Source organism: Telmatherina bonti (genome assembly GCF_933228915.1).
Source record: "Telmatherina bonti genome assembly, chromosome: 24".
Classification (NCBI taxonomy): domain Eukaryota; kingdom Metazoa; phylum Chordata; class Actinopteri; order Atheriniformes; family Telmatherinidae; genus Telmatherina; species Telmatherina bonti.
In genome coordinates this window covers 29,498,708-29,520,018 of record NC_136633.1, presented here as the reverse complement: position 1 = coordinate 29,520,018, position 21,311 = coordinate 29,498,708, and the positions used below count along the sequence as shown (strand labels likewise).

Genomic DNA, 21,311 nt, shown 5'->3' with positions numbered 1-21,311 from the left:
TTGACATGACGTCATGATGCTGAATAAAGTCACGGCTCTTCGCTACTTCCTGTCACATCCGAGTGATGTCACAATAATCCATAACGTTCGCTCAAAGATCGCTTCATTATTGATCCTGATTGTAACATTTTTAACAGACATTTTTCAAATGAAATTTTCAGACCTTCCACAACATGCTTTCAAAATTAAGCAGATTTCTCTCAATTATCGTCTCTTCAGTCCAAACATCTGCGTTCTCCACGTGTCTGAGGTTAGAAGCTGCAGACTGAGCAGGTCATGTGACCAGCATCAGAAAGCCTGGTTTAGTCTGATATACGGAGGTGCTGCGCCTCTCACTCCTGTTGTTATGAAGTAAACACACGTTGGATGACAGAAACAACACCTGATGTGTTAACACACTTCTACGTGTTTAACCTGACCAGACATTCACGGTGTGTTACACTGCAGAGTTACATATCTATCCTGAACGTCTGTGTGTTAAATTACACCTGCTGGAACAGAAAACACTCCTATTTATCACCACAGGGGGGCGACAGTGGGCCCACATCACGCTGCACATAGACACGCTGCACATAGACGCGCTGCACATAGACGCGCTGCACACAGACACGCTGCACATAGACGCGCTGCACATAGACGCACTGCACACAGACGCGCTGCACACAGACGCGCTGCACACAGACACGCTGCACACAGACGCGCTGCACATAGACGCGCTGCACACAGACACGCTGCACATAGACACGCTGCACACATCACGCTGCACATAGACACGCTGCACATAGACACGCTGCACATAGACACGCTGCACATAGACACGCTGCACACAGACACGCTGCACAGACACGCTGCACATAGACACGCTGCACACAGACACGTTGCACATAGACATTCTGTACATAGACACGCTGCACACAGACACGCTGCACACAGACACGCTGCACACAGACACGCTGCACATAGACATTCTGTACATAGACACGCTGTACATAGACATTCTGCACACAGACATGCTGCACATAGACACGCTGCACATAGACACGCTGCACACAGACACGCTGCACATAGACATTCTGTACATAGACACGCTGCACACAGACACGCTGCACACAGACACGCTGCACATAGACATTCTGTACATAGACACGCTGTACATAGACATTCTGCACACAGACACGCTGCACATAGACACGCTGCACATAGACACGCTGCACACAGACACGCTGCACATAGACATTCTGTACATAGACACGCTGCACACAGACACGCTGCACATAGACACTCTGCACACAGACACGCTGCACACAGACACGCTGCACATAGACATTCTGTACATAGACACGCTGCACACAGACACGCTGCACACAGACACGCTGCACACAGACACGCTGCACACAGACACGCTGCACATAGACACGCTGCACATAGACACGCTGCACATAGACACGCTGCACACAGACACGCTGCACATAGACACGCTGCACACAGACACGCTGCACATAGACACGCTGCACATAGACATTCTGCACACAGACACGCTGCACACAGACACGCTGCACATAGACATTCTGTACATAGACACGCTGCACACAGACACGCTGCACACAGACACGCTGCACACAGACACGCTGCACACAGACACGCTGCACACAGACACGCTGCACACAGACACGCTGCACATAGACACGCTGCACACAGACACGCTGCACAGACACGCTGCACACAGACACGCTGCACATAGACACGCTGCACACAGACACGTTGCACATAGACATTCTGTACATAGACACGCTGCACACAGACACGCTGCACACAGACACGCTGCACATAGACATTCTGTACATAGACACGCTGTACATAGACATTCTGCACACAGACACGCTGCACATAGACACGCTGCACATAGACACGCTGCACACAGACACGTTGCACATAGACATTCTGTACATAGACACGCTGCACACAGACACGCTGCACACAGACACGCTGCACATAGACATTCTGTACATAGACACGCTGTACATAGACATTCTGCACACAGACACGCTGCACATAGACACGCTGCACACAGACACGCTGCACATAGACATTCTGTACATAGACACGCTGCACACAGACACTCTGCACACAGACACGCTGCACATAGACATTCTGTACATAGACACGCTGTACACAGACATTCTGCACACAGACACGCTGCACATAGACACGCTGTACATAGACATTCTGCACACAGACACGCTGTACACAGACACGCTGCACACAGACACGCTGCACATAGACATTCTGTACATAGACACGCTGCACACAGACACGCTGCACATAGACACGCTGCACACAGACACGCTGCACATAGACACGCTGCACATAGACACGCTGCACATAGACACGCTGCACACAGACACTGCACACAGACACGCTGCACACAGACACGCTGCACACAGACACGCTGCACACAGACACGCTGCACATAGACACGCTGCACACAGACACGCTGCACATAGACACGCTGCACACAGACACGCTGCACACAGACACGCTGTACACAGACACGCTGCACATAGACACTCTGCACACAGACACGCTGCACATAGACACGCTGTACATAGACACGCTGCACACAGACACGCTGCACATAGACATTCTGCACACAGACACGCTGTACACAGACACGCTGCACACAGACACGCTGCACATAGACATTCTGTACATAGACACGCTGCACACAGACACGCTGCACATAGACACTCTGCACACAGACACGCTGCACACAGACACGCTGCACACAGACACGCTGTACACAGACACGCTGCACATAGACACTCTGCACACAGACACGCTGCACATAGACACGCTGTACATAGACACGCTGCACACAGACACGCTGCACATAGACATTCTGCACACAGACACGCTGTACACAGACACGCTGCACACAGACACGCTGCACACAGACACGCTGCACACAGACACGCTGCACATAGACACGCTGCACACAGACACGCTGCACATAGACACGCTGCACACAGACACGCTGCACACAGACACGCTGTACACAGACACGCTGCACATAGACACTCTGCACACAGACACGCTGCACATAGACACGCTGTACATAGACACGCTGCACACAGACACGCTGCACATAGACATTCTGCACACAGACACGCTGTACACAGACACGCTGCACACAGACACGCTGCACATAGACATTCTGTACATAGACACGCTGCACACAGACACGCTGCACATAGACACTCTGCACACAGACACGCTGCACACAGACACGCTGCACACAGACACGCTGTACACAGACACGCTGCACATAGACACTCTGCACACAGACACGCTGCACATAGACACGCTGTACATAGACACGCTGCACACAGACACGCTGCACATAGACATTCTGCACACAGACACGCTGTACACAGACACGCTGCACACAGACACTCTGCACACAGACACGCTGCACATAGACACGCTGTACATAGACACGCTGCACACAGACACGCTGCACATAGACATTCTGCACACAGACTGCTCACACTGCAGGGTTTTCTTTTCTGTTTATTTTTGCTGTGAGCTGAAACCGCCGACAGCTGGCGGTGTTGGACTGACGCTGCAGAGGAAGAGACAGTTTCCAGCCTTACATGCAGGCTGGGATTTACAGAAAACATCCCAGATAAAAAGCAGATAAATTCGGTCTAACGCCGCATCATCCTGACATCCTGATAAGTAATAATTTAAATAATTTATCAAATAATTTCATTAATAAATCTTTCCAGTAAATATTTTTTTATATATTTAAAAAATATATAAAAAGACGGAAGGTGGGCGGAGGGGGACCCTCGGGTCCCCTGAGGGCCGGTCCCGAGCCCGGGTACAGGCAGAGGGCGACGCTCCAGAGGAACGAGTGGAATTCGGAACAACAACACCGTGGTTGTGGATGTTGTCACTGTAGCGACCAGACAGGAAATGAGACGTCACATCTCTGCATCCGTGTCTCCATGGTAACCATCTGACAGTAATTCAGAGACTCTACTGGCGTCTCAGAGTAAGATGAAGGAATCCCTGTAGGCCTGTGTGGACTCGTACCTTGGTGGGGAAGTAGCGGCTCGTCTTGAACTCCTTGAGGAACGCAGACATGAAGACGGTAGAGAAGAAGAGGACCACGCACCAGAACAGGACGTCCGGGATGTAGGGACCATGGTGACCACAGGCGCTGCCCTCGAAGTCGCCATGCAGCATCTCGCACTCCTACTGGCCCCAGAGGACGGAGTGATGATGGTGATGATGATGATGGTGGTGGGGAAGAAGCAAACAGTCACTGATGAGTGGGTGAAGCGTGGACGTTCAGGTGAAGTCATGTGACTTCCATGATGAGGTAAAGCATCATTACATGACGGGAAGTCTGTAGTGAAACATGTCTATGTTCCGGTGCTGGTTTCCTGGTCTGGAGACCCGGATAAACCCGGACCACAGCCTGATGTTTCACGTCTAAAGCCGCTCTTACCGCCACCTCCAGCGAGCTCCAGTTGACCTGCAAGGCCGTGACGTTCCTCTCCTCCCACAGACGCAGCGTCTCGTTGCTCGGCGCTCTGGGCTCCACGCACACACACCTGCACACACATTTCATCTCGCTTTCATCTCCCAACACGACAAGCTTTCGCTTCAATTATTCATTTTCTCAGCCGCTTGTCCCGCCTCAATTATTCATCTTTTAGAGTAAAAAAGACAGTTTTCAATAAGTCTTCATCGATGAGACGTAGAAATGATCCATAACCGCAGGAACACGTCAGATATGAACCTTCTCATGCCAGAAAACTCGTTTCTCAGTGACTCCTCTTACGCTAATAAATCTTCTTTATCTTTGTTTATTTCAGTATTTTCATGCAACTAAAGAAAGGAAGCTGTGAGTCAGGATTTCAGGTGAATGGTCGTCATAGCAACCAAAATGGCTGACGTCGTTCTGCTCTTAGTAAAGTTTGTATTAATGTGATCCGTGACGTCATCCAGGAGAAATCCCTGTCAGGTCGCGTTGTTGGACCTTGTTCGCTTGACGTACAGAAGCCTGAAGAAGTCACGTGACCTCTTTTGCAACGTCAGACGGCGTGCAGCAGCATGACGCAGCTGCACGCCGTCTGACATCTGGAGAAAGACTGCACACAAAACCCAGTCCGTCCTCAGAACTTTGTTTTTCCTCTTTACCTGGTAACTAATTCCAATAAAAAGGTTTTAAATCCTCTGACTGCTGGTGTTTTCTCTGTAAAAGCTGGAAAGGAGAGGAACTTGCCAGTACTGGGTGAGTTTCTGCAGGTTGTTGTGTTTGTTGATGGGATAGTGCACCCCCAGGTGAATCAGCTTCTCCAGCGCCTCGTAGATGAAGATAATGCAGATGAGAGCAGCGAAAGCTTCTTCTGTGAAGCGCGTGATGTAGCAGACCAGCGAGCTGGCATCAGTGGCCACCAGCAGCAGGCAGAAGAAGGCCGTCCACAAGCCGATGCAGGTCCTCAGAGACAGGTACGACAGGCCGTACTCTCTGCAACGCAGCATTCCAGATGTAAAGCTGCTGCTGAATAAATCCACCCTGATCCCTGTCCTGACCAGGGTCCTACGTGTTCGCTGGAATATTTATTTTCAAAACATTCATGGTTTGTTTAACATGGAGGAGCCTTCTTAGTCGCTAATGTTAAAGCTCGCAGTATTAGTTACTAATGCTAAAGGCTACATTTTTAGCATAAGCTGCTAATGTGGGACCTACAGTGTTAGCATTAGATGCTAATGTGGGACCTGAAAGTCTTAGCATTAGATGCTAATGTGGGACCTACAGTGTTAGCATTAGATGCTAATGTGGGACCTTAAAGTCTTAGCATTAGATGCTAATGTGGGACCTACAGTGTTAGCATTAGATGCTAATGTGGGACCTTAAAGTCTTAGCATTAGATGCTAATGTGGGACCTACAGTGTTAGCATTAGATGCTAATGTGGGACCTACAGTGTTAGCATTAGATGCTAATGTGGGACCTTAAAGTCTTAGCATTAGATGCTAATGTGGAAACCTAAAACTTTAGTGTCTGTTGTTTATGTGATAGTCCTGGTTCTTACTGTTAGCAGCTAATGTGGGAACTTACAGTGTTAGCATTATCTATTGATGTGAAAAGTAATAAACTGCTAAATACTTTACAAACAAATGGGAAGAATGAAGAATGAAGAATGAAAACGTCTGAATGCAGCGTCATCTCGGAGAGAGAAACCTTTCAGTTGTGTTTATATGCTGAGATTACGCCTAGCATCGCTAAGTCACACCAGAGTCCTGTTGTCACCAGAAAATAACTTCTAAAATATTCTTAGTTTTATGAATCAATATTGGATGAAATAATATTTTTATAAGCCAGCTCTCATCCTGACTAAAACATGGAAAAAGTAACAGAAGAAGAAGAAAACAGCCTACTTGCAAAACTTAAAGAGGATCTTCTCAAAGACAAGAACTGGTCCCGTGCTGCCCAGGATGGTGAGAGGCTGACCAGCAAACAGAGAGTAGGCGATCCCAGTCATGGAGGCCCCGAACAGGGACTCGATAGCACTCTGGAAACATAGGAGGAGATTTCCCAGATTTAATCTCACTGGTCCTGACACTGGCATGTTGTAGCTACATGTGCTAAGTTCAGTTTAAAGCTAAAGATGCTAACGTACAGAATATCGTACAGGCGCATGTTGATCCATAGAACGGACTCATAGTGACTTTCCGTCACACAAACACTCAGTGATATATTTCTAACAATCAGTAAAGTTATGATAAGAATTAGTCACATATTCCGAGGAAATAGGAATAAGTAATGTATTCCTGGGATTTAGTAAGATCGTAACTTACTTATTTGTAATGTCACTCTAGGAACCAGTAGACCTCAGAATTAGTGCCGTTTTTTTTTACAAATGACTAAACTAATCCTAGGAATTAGTAGAGTTTAAAGAATTAGTGATACAGTTGTCGGAATATGTAAGATATTCGTAAGATTTGGTGAAATAGTGAGTTATGTATCCAACGCTCAGTGATGTATTCCTCTGAATTAGTAAAGTAATACTTAGAATTAGCCCTCATATTTAGTCATGTAACACCAGAAACTTGTAAAGTAGTCCGAGGAACTGGAAACTATTTCTAGGAATTCTAGTAATATAGTTCTATGAATTACTAACATATTCCAAGAATTTAATAAAATATTCAGAGTAATTAGTTATATAACTCCAGGAATCAGCGAAGTAATCCTAAGAATTAGTTATGATCTCTGAGAATTAGTAATATGGTACTAGGAATTACTATGTTCCTAGGATTAGCTAAATTATTCCCAGGAATTTATCATGTAACCGTAGAAATAATCGAAGTATACTTAAGAAATTATTAAAGTAATTTTATTATCCTGAGAATTTGTTGCATAGTTTTAAGAATCAGTAAAGAAACTTCAGGAATGAGTAAAGTAGGCCGAGGAATTAATGATGTATTCCTAGGAATTAATAAAATAATCCCAGGAATTAGTAATGTAATCCTAGGAATTATTAGAGTGTTAAGAACAAGTGATGCGTTTGTAGGAATTAGTATCGTAATCCTTACAACTCCTAATCCCAGGCCGGTTCATCCGACACCTGTTTTAAACTTGGTTGTGTCTCGAAATGTAAGAAAATATATAAGTTTTTATCCACTTTTAATACATTATAATAACCATTATAATAACCTGTTATAGACTATAATCCCAGTTTAGACTGTTTTTATCCACTTTTTATGGATTATAATCCCAGTTTAGAATGCTTTTATCCACTTTTTATGGATTATAATCCCAGTTTAGACTGTTTTTATCCACTTTTTATGGATTATAATCCCAGTTTAGAATGCTTTTATCCAATTTTTATGGATTATAATCCCAGTTTAGACTGTTTTTATCCACTTTTTATGGATTATAATCCCAGTTTAGAATGCTTTTATCCAATTTTTATGGATTATAATCCCAGTTTAGAATGCTTTTATCCAATTTTTATGGATTATAATCCCAGTTTAGACTGTTTTTATCCACTTTTTATGGATTATAATCCCAGTTTAGACTGTTTTTATCCACTTTTTATGGATTATAATCCCAGTTTAGACTGTTTTTATCCACTTTTTATGGATTATAATCCCAGTTTAGACTGTTTTTATCCACTTTTTATGGATTATAATCCCAGTTTAGACTGTTTTTATCCACTTTTTATGGATTATAATCCCAGTTTAGACTGTTTTTATCCACTTTTTATGGATTATAATCCCAGTTTAGACAGCAGGAAGTAATAAGGTTGTGTCTTACCACGCGCCCCTCCGTGGCCTCCCCCAGGAGGCCTCCGAAGGTAATAACAGGTGACATGCAGGCGCAGTAGAGGAAGAGGAAGGAGGCCAGACACTGGAGGCTGATGGCGTCTGTGTAGTCAGAAATGTAGTGAGGAGCCTTTCGCTTGATGTCCAAGATGAAGCCCCCAAAGAGCCTGCAGGGAGAGGAGGAGCAATGAAGCAAGATGGGTCCAGGGATGTGGGTCAGGACAGAACTGTTGGACTTCCAGTCCAGTGGCAGAGACACGACTGACTGTATGTTTACAGCTTCATCGCCAATCAACACGTTTTGTTATTTACTGTCTCACATGAGGAAGAATAAAAATGGGATAAGAATAAAAACAAACGGGATCACTTGTTATTCTCCAGAAGTTTGCAAACCTGAACAAATGTTTGAGCAGTGCTAGCTTATCTTCTCCTGATATATTTACAGAACCACTGGACCAGGAGGTAAAATATCCAGCAGAAGGTTTAAATCTCCGCCTTTCTGAGGATTTACTGGCTGGACTGGCTTGTTTTCATGGCTTAGACGTGATTCCTGTCAAAGTGCTGGGCGGTGAACGTTAATGAAGTAAACAGCCAGATTCCAGCCAAGGCTTTGGTTTCCCTGGAGGAGTGTGCTTCTTTGTTGTTAACCTCTTTGTTTTCTGTCCATTCACATCTGCTCATGTCATAATGAGGTAAAAGTCCAGCAGAGCATCTCTGTGCTGTACAGAGGGCCCCGGAGGGCCTTTTACCAGGATAAATGTACGGTTGGCAGCCAGCGAAGCGGCTAACAGGAGGCAGGAAGATGGACACTAAGACCTGAACTATCCTGTCTTCTCCTGGACGTACCTCCCAGTGCGCTGCAGCTCAGGGCCGCCGTGTCCGCCATGACTCTCAGACTCGCCCAGATCCGTCACTCCGTTGGGAACGGGGGGAATCTTTCGCTTTTCCTGTGTGGTTAAGATCAGCGTCACTCAAACGTCTCTCGGTGGACAGAGACAGCTTCCAGCTGCAGATGAAGCTCCAGAGACGTTTTACGTCTTTATTCCACTTCCTGCTGCTACGTGACCATCGTTTGTCCCTCATCCAGAAATAAACCACATTTTCACACACTGAAAAAAATTACTTGTTAGATTAACAAGAAAAAAATCATGAGAAATCATTTTCACCCAAACTTTAGGACAAAAACATTCAATCCAAAAAACTGTTTACAAATAGATTTTTAAACTTTAAATTGTTTTTGCAAAAATTTCTCAATTATCTGGAGTCCTGAAAGGTTATATACCCGTCCAACTGAGTCCTTCTGGCTTAACTTTTTATCACAAATTTTATGTAAACACACCTGTGCCAAATTAAAAATTCTGATTAAGGAAAGCTAAAAACATGTAAGCTTTGAAAATAGAAAAAAATATTACTTTAAAATATTCTTTAAGAACTTTTTCTGTATTTTTAACCTTTTCATTTCCTAAAAGTCTGAAATTTATATTTACAAAATATTTTAAATTACATAATTTTTTCTCATAGTTGGGGCAAATTAAAAAAAAATGCTGTGCAATATATATATATATATATATATATATATATATATATATATATATATATATATATATGTATATACACTACTCACAAAAAGTTAGGGATATTTGGCTTTCAGGTGAAATTTATGGAAAATGCAATATGTTGATGCTACAGTGATATAATATCATAAAAGTAAGACATTTAAGTAGAAGGATGCACTACTGATTTCCTCATCTCAAAAAATTCATTCAACAGCTTGACAACGACGTCTCATGCTGTTCACAAGGCAACTTATTGCCTGCTGAGGCATGGCATCCCACTCTTCTTGAAGGGCAGCCCTCAGGTCATTGAGGTTCTGGGGTGCAGGGTCTCGAGCCTCTACACGACGGCTCAGCTGATCCCACAGGTTTTCAATGGGATTCAGGTCTGGAGAGAGTGCAGGCCGTTCCATTTGAGGTACACCAGTCTCCAACAGCCGTTCCCTGATGATGCGGCCTTGATGAGCAGGAGCATTGTCGTCCATGAAGATGAAATTAGGCCTGTGCTGTTCATGTAGGGGCACAATCACTGGATTAATGATGTTATTCAGGTAGTATGGGCTTGTCACTGTACCATTCACAAAGTGTAGGGCAGTTCTGTACCAAGTGGACCCCCCTGCCCACACTGTAACACCGCCACCACCAAAAGCTGGCCTGGTGACAACAGTGGCTGATGCATAGCGCTCTCCCTGACGTCTCCAACATCGTTGCCGGCCATCATTTCTGCTCGGTGTGAATCGACTTTCATCAGAGAACAGCACTGAGGCCCACTGGTTCCTCGTCCAGCGTAAATGCTCCCTGGCCCATGCAAGACGATGATGCCTGTGCCTGGCGGTGTGGTCAGGTACCCGTGCAGGTCGTCTAGCACGCAGACCACGCTGATGGAAACGGTTTGGAATGGTCTGACGTGACACTTGGGTGCCTCTCACCTCTCTTAAACGTGCCTGGAGTTGAGTGGCATTCATCATCCGGTTTCTCAGGGCAGTGTTCACAATGTAGCGGTCATCAGCACGGGATGTGGCCAAAGGACGTCCACTTCTAGGCCTTTCTGTGACTCTTCCAGTCTCTCCATATCTCTGTTGCAACCTGCTGATGACACTCTGTGACACTCCAAGCTCAGTGGCCACTTCTGTCTGAGAACGTCCTGTTTGAAGCATGGCAATGGCAAGGGACTGTTGTTCCATTGTTAGGTGTCGTCTTGGTCTCATGATGTCAAAATGTGAACAGCATGATGAGGACAACTGTTTAAACACCAGCTCTAATTGAACCAGGACATTTATTGGTCAATTCAAGGATCACACACCTGCCGTGATTTTTGCCGTTAAGCTCCTTGTTAGAGAACAGCAACTTGTGCAAAATTTATTGAAACATTTAACAGTTGGACATGTGCATTTAAAAGCTTAGAGAAGATCACATTAAGTTCACCTGTACAGGTTTGAATGCATTTTAGGCTTGTTGGGAAATTTCACCCAAAAGCTGAATATCCCTAACTTTTTGTGAATAGTGTATATATATATATATGCACACACACACATATATACCCCAACTATGAGAAAAAAAATATGTCAAAATATTAAAATATTTTGCAACTACACTACTATGTATAGATAGATAGATAGATAGATAGATAGATATGTATGTATATATGTAGTGCAGTTCTTGGTCTGTCTTTAATCATCCACAGGATAATTTAGAGGAAAGGAAAATTTACACCTGAATCTTTCAGTCTGATGAAATCGTACAAGATGGCGGAAGTTTTTTATAGGTACAGTTTACCAAAATAACTAATGGAGCATGTTTTGATGGGGATTGAGAACACAACCCAGGGGAGCGGCAGCACTCAGCTAGGATATTCTCTGTAGCGACTTGCAGCCAGCCAGTAAAAATATCTCGTATACTTTTACCACGACTTAAAACAGACCTGACGCCCAGCTGGAAGCGACACCAGGTAACAGGTATCTCACCTGAGACGGCACATTTTTAGGAGGCTCTATTCTGATGGAGGGGTCCCACTCTCCAGGGGGCAACACGGTCACCTGATCCAGAAACTCGTCGATGCCCGCCACCAGGTCGCTCCGGTCTTTGGCTTTATAAGCAACGTCGTGGAAAATCTAAAGAGAAGCCGCAAATATTTCAAAGCAGAGGTGGATAACATCCCACTTTCATATTCTCTTTATAATAAACCTTTTTACATAATAAAAGTATCAAACACTGGAAATGAGACATTTCATTATGTTGTGAAACAGAAGGAGATATCGGATTTATGGCTCTTTAAATACACACACAAATAGTGTACATATGCATACATATACATATGTATTTAGGGTTAGGATACATACATATACATATGTATGTAGGGTTAGGATACATACATATACATATGTATGTAGGGTTAGGATATATACATATACATATGTATGTATCCTAACCCTACATACATATACATATGTATGTAGGGTTAGGATACATACATATACATATGTATTTAGGGTTAGGATACATACATATACATATGTATGTAGGGTTAGGATATATACATATACATATGTATGTAGGGTTAGGATATATACATATACATATGTATGTAGGGTTAGGATACATACATATACATATGTATGTATCCTAACCCTACATACATATGTATATGTATGGGTTAGGGTTAGATACATACATATGTATATGTATGGGTTAGGGTTAGGGTTAGATACATACATATGTATATGTATGGGTTAGGGTTAGGGTTAGATACATACATATGTATATGTAGGGTTAGGGTTAGGGTTAGATACATACATATGTATATGTAGGGTTAGGGTTAGGGTTAGATACATACATATGTATATGGGGGGTTAGGGATTGGAGTATTTAGGGTTAGGGTTAGGGTTAGATACATACATATGTATATGTAGGGTTAGGGTTAGATACAGACATATGTATATGTAGGGTTAGGGTTAGATACATACATATGTATATGTAGGGTTAGGGTTAGGGTTAGATACATACATATGTATATGTAGGGTTAGGGTTAGGGTTAGATACATACATATGTATATGTATGGGTTAGGGTTAGGGTTAGATACATACATATGTATATGTATGGGTTAGGGTTAGGGTTAGATACATACATATGTATATGTAGGGTTAGGGTTAGGGTTAGATACATACATATGTATATGTAGGGTTAGGGTTAGGGTTAGATACATACATATGTATATGTAGGGTTAGGGATTGGAGTATTTAGGGTTAGGGTTAGATACATACATATGTATATGTAGGGTTAGGGTTAGATACATACATATGTATATGTAGGGTTAGGGTTAGGGTTAGATAAATACATATGTATATGTATGTATCCACATCACGTTAATATGTATAAAAACCAGAAAGTTCTGCAAATCCTTTTTAACTTGGATATTCTGGCGAGGACTTAGCTGTGTTTGTTCTGATGTGAGGAGGTGTGGTCTAACCTCCGCAGACCTACGCAGGGCTTATGGCGGTGACAGCTGGACCCGACGCGGCGCCGTGCGAGTATAAACCAGCCTCAGTGTTTAGGACTGAGGACTCTAACTGCTGAAGCTCTATAGTGACTTCTGCCCTGCTTGATGTCCAACGTCAGCTGTGGTATTTTCAGGTTTTCACTGGTCTGGACTCACTATGAAGCCATGCTGAGCGAATATTTACAAAAAAAACATTAAATATTGTGTCTTTGTTGCAGGTTCAGTTGAATGTAAGTTTAAAAAGGATTTGCAGATCATGTTTTTATTTATGTTTAACACAACGTCCCCACTTTGTTGGAGCTGGGGTTTTATACACGGGCGGACGGATACCTCATCAGTCATGAGCGTAGCGATAGAACGACCGATCTCGTGGTACTGTGGACCTTTTCCCAGGGGCCCCAGCAGGATGAACAGGAACCTGTCCAGCACAAACAGCAGAGGTAAAGTTCCCGTTCGGCTCGGCCATCCAGCTCTGACACCCGATATAAAAACCACATGACAGTCCCACGCCAGAGGTTTCCCACCTGGTTGTTATGGGAACCTCAGCCAGGCCGTTGAGCAGCACAGCCGGAGACAGGCGGACGAACGCCACCACGGGGCGCTCCAGGAATTCCAGCTCTCCAACCAAAACATTGGAAGCCTCGGCGCCGGGAGGTATCTTCTTCATGAAGTGGAGGTCGATCTGAAACAAACAGCTCACATCTTTAAAACATTGAGAATATCCCGCTTGAATCTGACCCAAAAGAAAACAGTCCTGGTGAATTCCAGTCAGGCTCCCATGGTGGGAACTGGGAGTCCAGTAACCCCAGACTGGTTGGACATACAGCATCTGGTGGGAGGAACAGCTGGATCACCTTGCTGAAGTCCACGGCGCTGTTTTCCCGGCTGACGTCCAGCTTGGCCTCGTTGTTGGGAGGCTGGGACGGAGGCGAGACTGTTTGGCCTATCAGGAGAAGGAAAACCAGATCAATTTCCAGTCCGGATCCCAGTTCACCAAACTAATACAAAGGTGGGGCTACGTGGTACCACTTTATACTCTGAAAACTGGGACACAGCACCGAGCCTGAACCTTCACCGCAGGTCTGAACAAACACAGTGCTGCAGCGGGTTTCAGAGAGTACCTGGTGGGAACGATGCATTCAAAGAACCTCGGTGTTCAGAGTGAGCAGCAATCTTTAATCCGGAACTTATTATTACATCTTTATTTCAGTCAAAGATGGCTTCTTTTTACATCTCCAAGCAGTTTGAGACGTTTGTGAAAAAGCAAACTAAACACAAAAAATCGTTCAACATTCATCTGTTATCTTAAATATTTCTTTAGTATGAATTTATAGAAATACAGTCAGATTTACATCAGCTCAATCTAACTAAACTTATTAAACATAAACAATGTTTTAATATATGGAAATACCAATGACTAATATCTTAATGAAATGATATATATGGGAAATACTTTATCCAGGAGGACAATTTCAATTAAAATTTTTAGTCAAAGTTAGATAATAAGTTATTTATAAATAGTTATTTATTTGTCCAAGAAGTACATAGAAAAATAAACAAGAAATATAACTATGAAGTAAGAACATATAAAAAAAAGTCTAATATTTTATCAATGTATTAAAAAACATAAAATTTAAAATATACATATAAAATGTATGATAATTTCTGTAATTAAAATATTTTTAGATATAAATGCATGTTTAAAAAATATGTTTTAATGTCATACATAACAGGAAATATTATTTTAGTAGATATTTAGGAAGTTTGGTTTGATTATAATGAGCTAAATTTGAAGTGAGCATCCAGTTAGCTTAGTTAAGCTAAATGGAAGCAGCTTCACCAGCTTGTGACAAAATGCCCATATAAGTAATCTTTACATCTGACTTACAAACATGTTCTATCTTCATAACTTTACATAAAATGGATGCTTTCACTATTTATCAATAACATTTCGAGTTAAACTCGCTGTTTCATGTTTCCAGCAGTTCTGGTAAGCTAAGTTAAGCTAGTAGTTTAGGCCTTAGCTGTCATGTCTGGTGGCACTTAAGTCTTATTTTCCAAGCACTTCCTGTTTTATTTTGTATCACTTACCGGTTTCTCATTTCAGATCCCTACCCTGCTCACTGTGTCTTTGCCTGTGTGATTACCTGCTCCGCCCCTCATGTCCCACCTGTGTCTACTTGTCCTTCCCGCCCTCGTTAGTATTTAGTGTCTGTGTGTTTCCTCTGTCCTTGCCAGATTGTCTTTGTTCATGTTCAGGTAATCACACTCGCTCCGTGTATTTTATGTGTCTTCTTGTCTGTGTGCATTTTGGGGGGTTTTTGACTTCTGTCTTTGTTCATGTTCAGGTTCAGCCTGCCTGTGTTTTCTGTGAAGACTATTAAATTGGAGCCACGCATTTGGGTCTCTGTGCTTATTCGTGATATTAGCTGAGAAAAATCTCGTAATAACTGATGAAAAATGTTTAACTTTTCTTTTTTTACCATAGTTTGGGAAATGAATTTATTTATTAAGTGATTTAATTATCATTTTCTTTATGGAAGCTGAAGATTTAAACATTCGTCAGCAGGCTATGTATCAGATACTGTTAGGCTAATTAGCAGTTAGCTGTAGCCTACATTCTGAAGTAAGCTAACAGCTAGGTCTAGTTTCAAATCCAACACTCTACGTCAGGATATGTATTTTTATGTGTAACTTTTGACATAAAACAAATCATTTCCCAAACTATTTTCCCAAAAAGCACAAAGTTAATATTTAGTAGCTACCACAAACCCAAATGTTAGTGACTGCTATGGTCTGTTTCTTCGAACTCTAACAGTTTCTATCATCAAGAATAAGTGGAGAGTATGATCATACAAACCCTGTATGCACGTTTATACATCCTGAAGGTCAGTTCATGGAACTGTTCCAGTGATAAAGCACCCTTTAAGACTAAAGATTAAAATGATGATCTTTAGCTTTACATACATATAAATCAGAAGATGCATGGTGTACAACATACGTGGATTGTACTGAACACAGATGAGCAGCAGAATCATCCTTTAGCTGTGTAACAGGCAGGTTTAGCTGGGATAACTTTTCTTTAATTAATGTAGTTTTTTTTATTCATGTTACTTGGATTAATCTCAGATGCCCTGGTGCAAGTGAACATAGCATGTACTACATTGTACATGATGTTCTACATCATATTGTAACATGAACTTCCACATCAGACATTTATCTGGCCATGATATATCACAAGGATATATCACAGGGTTCAGTTATTACATAAAACAGAGCACCCCTCGTGTTAATGTTAGCTGCTAACGTGAGATTCTGGTGTCTTCATATTAACGGCTAATGTGGAGCTTGCAGTCTTTGCTTTACATGCTAACGTTGGAGCCTGCCAGCTTAATATTAGATGCTGATGTAGGAGCCTGCAATCTTCATGTTAGATGCTAAGAGCACACAGTTTTAGCGTTAGATGCTAATGTTTAAGCCCACTGTTTTAATCTTAGATGCTAATGTGGAGCCCCTAAACTTAGCGTTAGATGCTAGTGTAGAAGCATGCTGTCGTAGCAATAGATGGTAATGTGAAACCTGGTGTCTTAAGCCTGTTACACACTACACGAGACGCAAGAACTGAGTTCTTGTTCTCGAGGCTGCAAGAACAAGAAAAAACGTCTTGTTCGGCAGGTCCATACATACTACACGAGAAGCACGTCTGCAGCGGGGAGGGGTCACTGCGGGGGGCGATGTCTGCTTTTATGTGCGATGAACCCGGTTGTTACATCCGCCGAGGAGGTTGTTTTCGCCGGCGTCTTTTTGCTCAAGATAACTTAAAAGGTTACGGATGGATTTTTATAAATATTTCAAGAGTTGTTGCAAATGTAAAAATGAAGAACTAATTAAATTCTGGTGGTGATCCGGATCACCGGTTGGATCCAGGATTTTTTAAAAAGGATTCTTTAACATTGTGCTTGGTGGAGGTTTCCGCTCTCCGCTCTGTTTTTCTAGTTTCATATTTAATGAGGAACTTTGTCCGTGGCTGGGCGGGTCGTGCATGCGGCTGGGTCTGAGTGTTTTAATGCTACATGTAAAAATGTTGGTACTTTCTCACCACCTCGATCAGCTGTTTTATCAAAACAATCCGTTTTGCCGGCAACAGTAAAAACGCGGAAGCAGCAATTCTGCTTCATGCTTTCTCTGTGTTAACGACGCCCACCTCACATGTCCGACCAATCACACAATACTTCTCGGAGCCCTTCAAGAAAAAAGTTCTGCCAGCCCGGTGTGTCAAGAACTGTCCTCAAACACGTCCGTGAGAACAAAATGATGTCATTTTCTTCTCGGAGCCTCAAAAACAAGAAAAAAGTTCTCGCTTCTCATGGAGGATGTAACAGGCTTTAGCGTTAGATGCTAATGTGGTGTCCACAGTCTTAGCGTTAGATGCTACTGTTAAAGCCTGCTGTTTTAGCCTTAGATGCTAATGTGGTGTCCACAGTCTTAGCGTTAGATGCTACTGTTGAAGCCTGCTGTTTTAGCCTTAGGTGCTAATGTGGTGTCCACAGTCTTAGCGTTAGATGCTACTGTTAAAGCCTGCTGTTTTAGCCTTAGGTGCTAATGTGGTGTCCACAGTCTTAGCGTTAGATGCTACTGTTGAAGCCTGCTGTTTTAGCCTTAGGTGCTAATGTGGTGTCCACAGTCTTAGCGTTAGATGCTACTGTTAAAGCCTGCTGTTTTAGCCTTAGGTGCTAATGTGGTGTCCACAGTCTTAGCATTAGATGCTACTGTTGAAGCCTGCTGTTTTAGCCTTAGATGCTAATGTGGTGTCCACAGTCTTAGCGTTAGATGCTACTGTTGAAGCCTGCTGTTTTAGCCTTAGATGCTAATGTGGTGTCCACAGTCTTAGCGTTAGATGCTAAAAAATGCAATAGAAATAATGGAAAGTTTCATGAAAATATTCTTTCTATTCTAATGTGAGCGGTAATAACCTAATGAACAGTTTAGAAATTTGACTTAATCTCAAAGAGTGAAGATACTTTTGGAAAAAGCTTTTTAGGAATTTTATGAATCAACGAATTAATTAATTTGATTATTAGATGTTATTTAACCCAGATCTGACTAAATGGATATAATGTTTACTGTCATGATTCTTTATACAATCCACACAAGTTATGTGTTTTTATGACAATATTTATCCCATATGATAATCCTCTCCATTTATATTAGCTCATTTCACCCCATCGTTCTCCAATCGGATCTAATTGCCTGTGCAAAAGTCCTGATCTGTGTCCTCCTGAGAGGGGACACTGCCTGGAGGACACCAAGACGTTTGGTCTCAGTTTCATCGAGCTGCATGTCTGGATTCGTGGAGGGCCTCTAAGGTGACGTAGGGGTGGGCAGACATGACAAACAACATACACACCAGTGGTACATGCTGAACAAAAGGGTCTGTCTGGGGGAAGCATTTATGAAGAGTGAATTTTCATGATGAAGGATTTCATTCACTGAGTTTAACACACATGCACACGAGAAAAAACATGGAGAAAGACAAACAAGAGGAGAAAATGAGACAAAACATTAAGAAACGTGGAAACAGGTCGGAAACCCATGCATCGGGTTACAACACTGCATTACATGACGTAATAACAGGAAAAACATGGCGTTAAATCTGAGCTTAACTCACCATTCTTGTCCATAGAATGAGGCTCAGACTGCTTCTTGCCAATATCAGCAAAGGAACGTACGATAGGTATGCGGTTGGCCAGTTTCTTGTGGTTCTGGTGGTGGTGCTGTTTGAGCAGGGCCTCGCGGATCCTTCTTCTCGCATCCTGACCTACAGGTCCGGACACTTCGTGCTGATCCAGAACCATGTCTGAAGTTTAGAACAAGCAGAGGAAATCCACAGATATTGTAATTCAGAAAGGATTCCCCAGATTGCATCTGGCCCTGCACAGCGCCGATACTAAGCTGATTAACAAAAACTGACCCACTGTAGCTGATTAAACTGCACCAAACCAGGTTAAATCAAGAAATCCTAAAAACAGTTTTCTTTCTGCTCCAAATCATTTGAATCAACAGCACCAAACTTTATTTAATATATTAAATAAAACCTGTTTTTGGACCATCCACCTCCTGAGTTTACCTGCGATCTCCTCCAGGGAGTTGGCCCTCATGTCCAGCATCACAGTCCCGTTCATGATGCAGCTCCGAAGCTCAAAGAGACTGTGCAGAGACAGAGTGGCCACGTAAGGTTTACTCCACCGCTCGCCGCCGTCCTCCACGTCTTCCTCAAACTTCAACCACCTGCAAACACATATACAAGCCAACAATTACACATCAGCGTACGTTTTGAGATCCAGGACCACACTGGAGCTGTAGCAGCGTACCTAGCCGTCTCTTTCCATTCGGCATCCTCCCCTTCTCTGAGGCAGATTTCGTCCAGCTCGGTGAACAGGGCGTGAGGGATGTGCTCCTCGTCACCGTCCTCTGTCCCCAGTAAGAACTGCACCCTCTGAGCTGGTGTGTCTGCTGCAGCAAGTGGGAGATGTAGAAGAAGAAAGCAGCACGAAACAAAAGGAAGTTGGTGGTTAAGAAGCAGCTCCGGCTGAGCTCGCTTCAGTACATTGCCGACACTTACTGTGGGAGGGAGATTCGCGTCCATCATCAGCTGTGGGGTCCCTCTCCTTAGACCTCTTCCTGTGTCTGTGTCCATGGTGACGGTGACGCCGGTGCGACCTCCTGCCAAGAGGAACATGGACTCCAATGTAGAGAGTCCGGTGACCTGAAAGCGACATGGTCCAAGACAGAAGTTATTTAACTTTGATCTGAAATAAATTAGTGTCAAACATTTTGCACAATAGCTAATTCCAAGATAAACATGGTTAGCATATCAGCTGATGGCAAGTTAAACATGTTTAGCATATCAGCTAATACCAAGTTAAACATGTTTAGCATATCAGCTAATACCAAGATAAACATGTTTAGCATATCAGCTAATGGCAAGTTAAACATGTTTAGCATATCAGCTAATACCAAGATAAACATGTTTAGCATATTAGCTAATACCAAGTTAAACATGTTTAGCATATCAGCTAATACCAAGTTAAACATGTTTAGCATATTAGCTAATACCAAGTTAAACATGTTTAGCATATCAGCTAATACCAAGATAAACATGTTTAGCATATCAGCTAATACCAAGATAAACATGTTTAGCATATTAGCTAATACCAAGTTAAACATGTTTAGCATATCAGCTAATACCAAGTTAAACATGTTTAGCATATCAGCTAATACCAAGATAAACATGTTTAGCATATTAGCTAATACCAAGTTAAACATGTTTAGCATATCAGCTAACACCAAGATAAACATGTTTAGCATATCAGCTAATACCAAGATAAACATGTTTAGCATATCAGCTAACACCAAGATAAACATGTTTATACAATCAATTTGTCTTTTCTATTCTCACTTAATGGAATAGCAGCTGAGGTAAATCTCACCTGCTTTCAAGCAAAAATAAATATATTAATAAATCAGAAAAGAGAAAAAGGGATACATGTTTTTTATTAATTTAAATGTAGTTTGATCTATAAATTAATTTTTTCCATTCCTTTTTGCTATTTCTTTTTTAAAACTTCATTTCCCACTTCTTTTGTGTCCCACATCTCTGGCTTGCTTTATTTTTTATATTCTGTTATTACAGTGGCAAAACATGAATTTTTAAAAACCAAAATGAACTGGTAAAAGATACGAGTGAACGTAATATAAAAACAAGGGACGAATGAAGATAAATGAAAACAGACTGACAAAGAAATAAAAAACTAATTCATGTCTTAAAATGTTAAAATGGTTGCATAATTAACATTTTTAAAGGTGAGAATTCTGGGAGCATGAAACCACATGTGCACCACGCTGACTCAGAGAAATGAC

At 42.4% G+C, this 21,311-nt stretch overlaps 1 protein-coding gene across 1 annotated transcript in view; it reads right to left on the bottom strand.

The window, feature by feature from the left end:
• The window catches only part of LOC306773923 (sodium-driven chloride bicarbonate exchanger-like), a gene marked incomplete at both ends in the record, with an annotated part of 107,454 nt that overhangs the window by 32,637 nt on the left and 53,506 nt on the right, over positions 1–21,311 (bottom strand). The window contains 14 exon segments of the mRNA XM_079263868.1: positions 4,099–4,260; positions 4,517–4,622; positions 5,297–5,542; positions 6,455–6,588; positions 8,334–8,508; positions 9,188–9,288; positions 11,859–12,005; positions 13,722–13,809; positions 13,916–14,073; positions 14,246–14,334; positions 19,060–19,248; positions 19,519–19,679; positions 19,763–19,904; positions 20,014–20,157. Of these exon segments, the coding sequence (XP_079119994.1) occupies positions 4,099–4,260; positions 4,517–4,622; positions 5,297–5,542; positions 6,455–6,588; positions 8,334–8,508; positions 9,188–9,288; positions 11,859–12,005; positions 13,722–13,809; positions 13,916–14,073; positions 14,246–14,334; positions 19,060–19,248; positions 19,519–19,679; positions 19,763–19,904; positions 20,014–20,157 (2,042 nt within the window).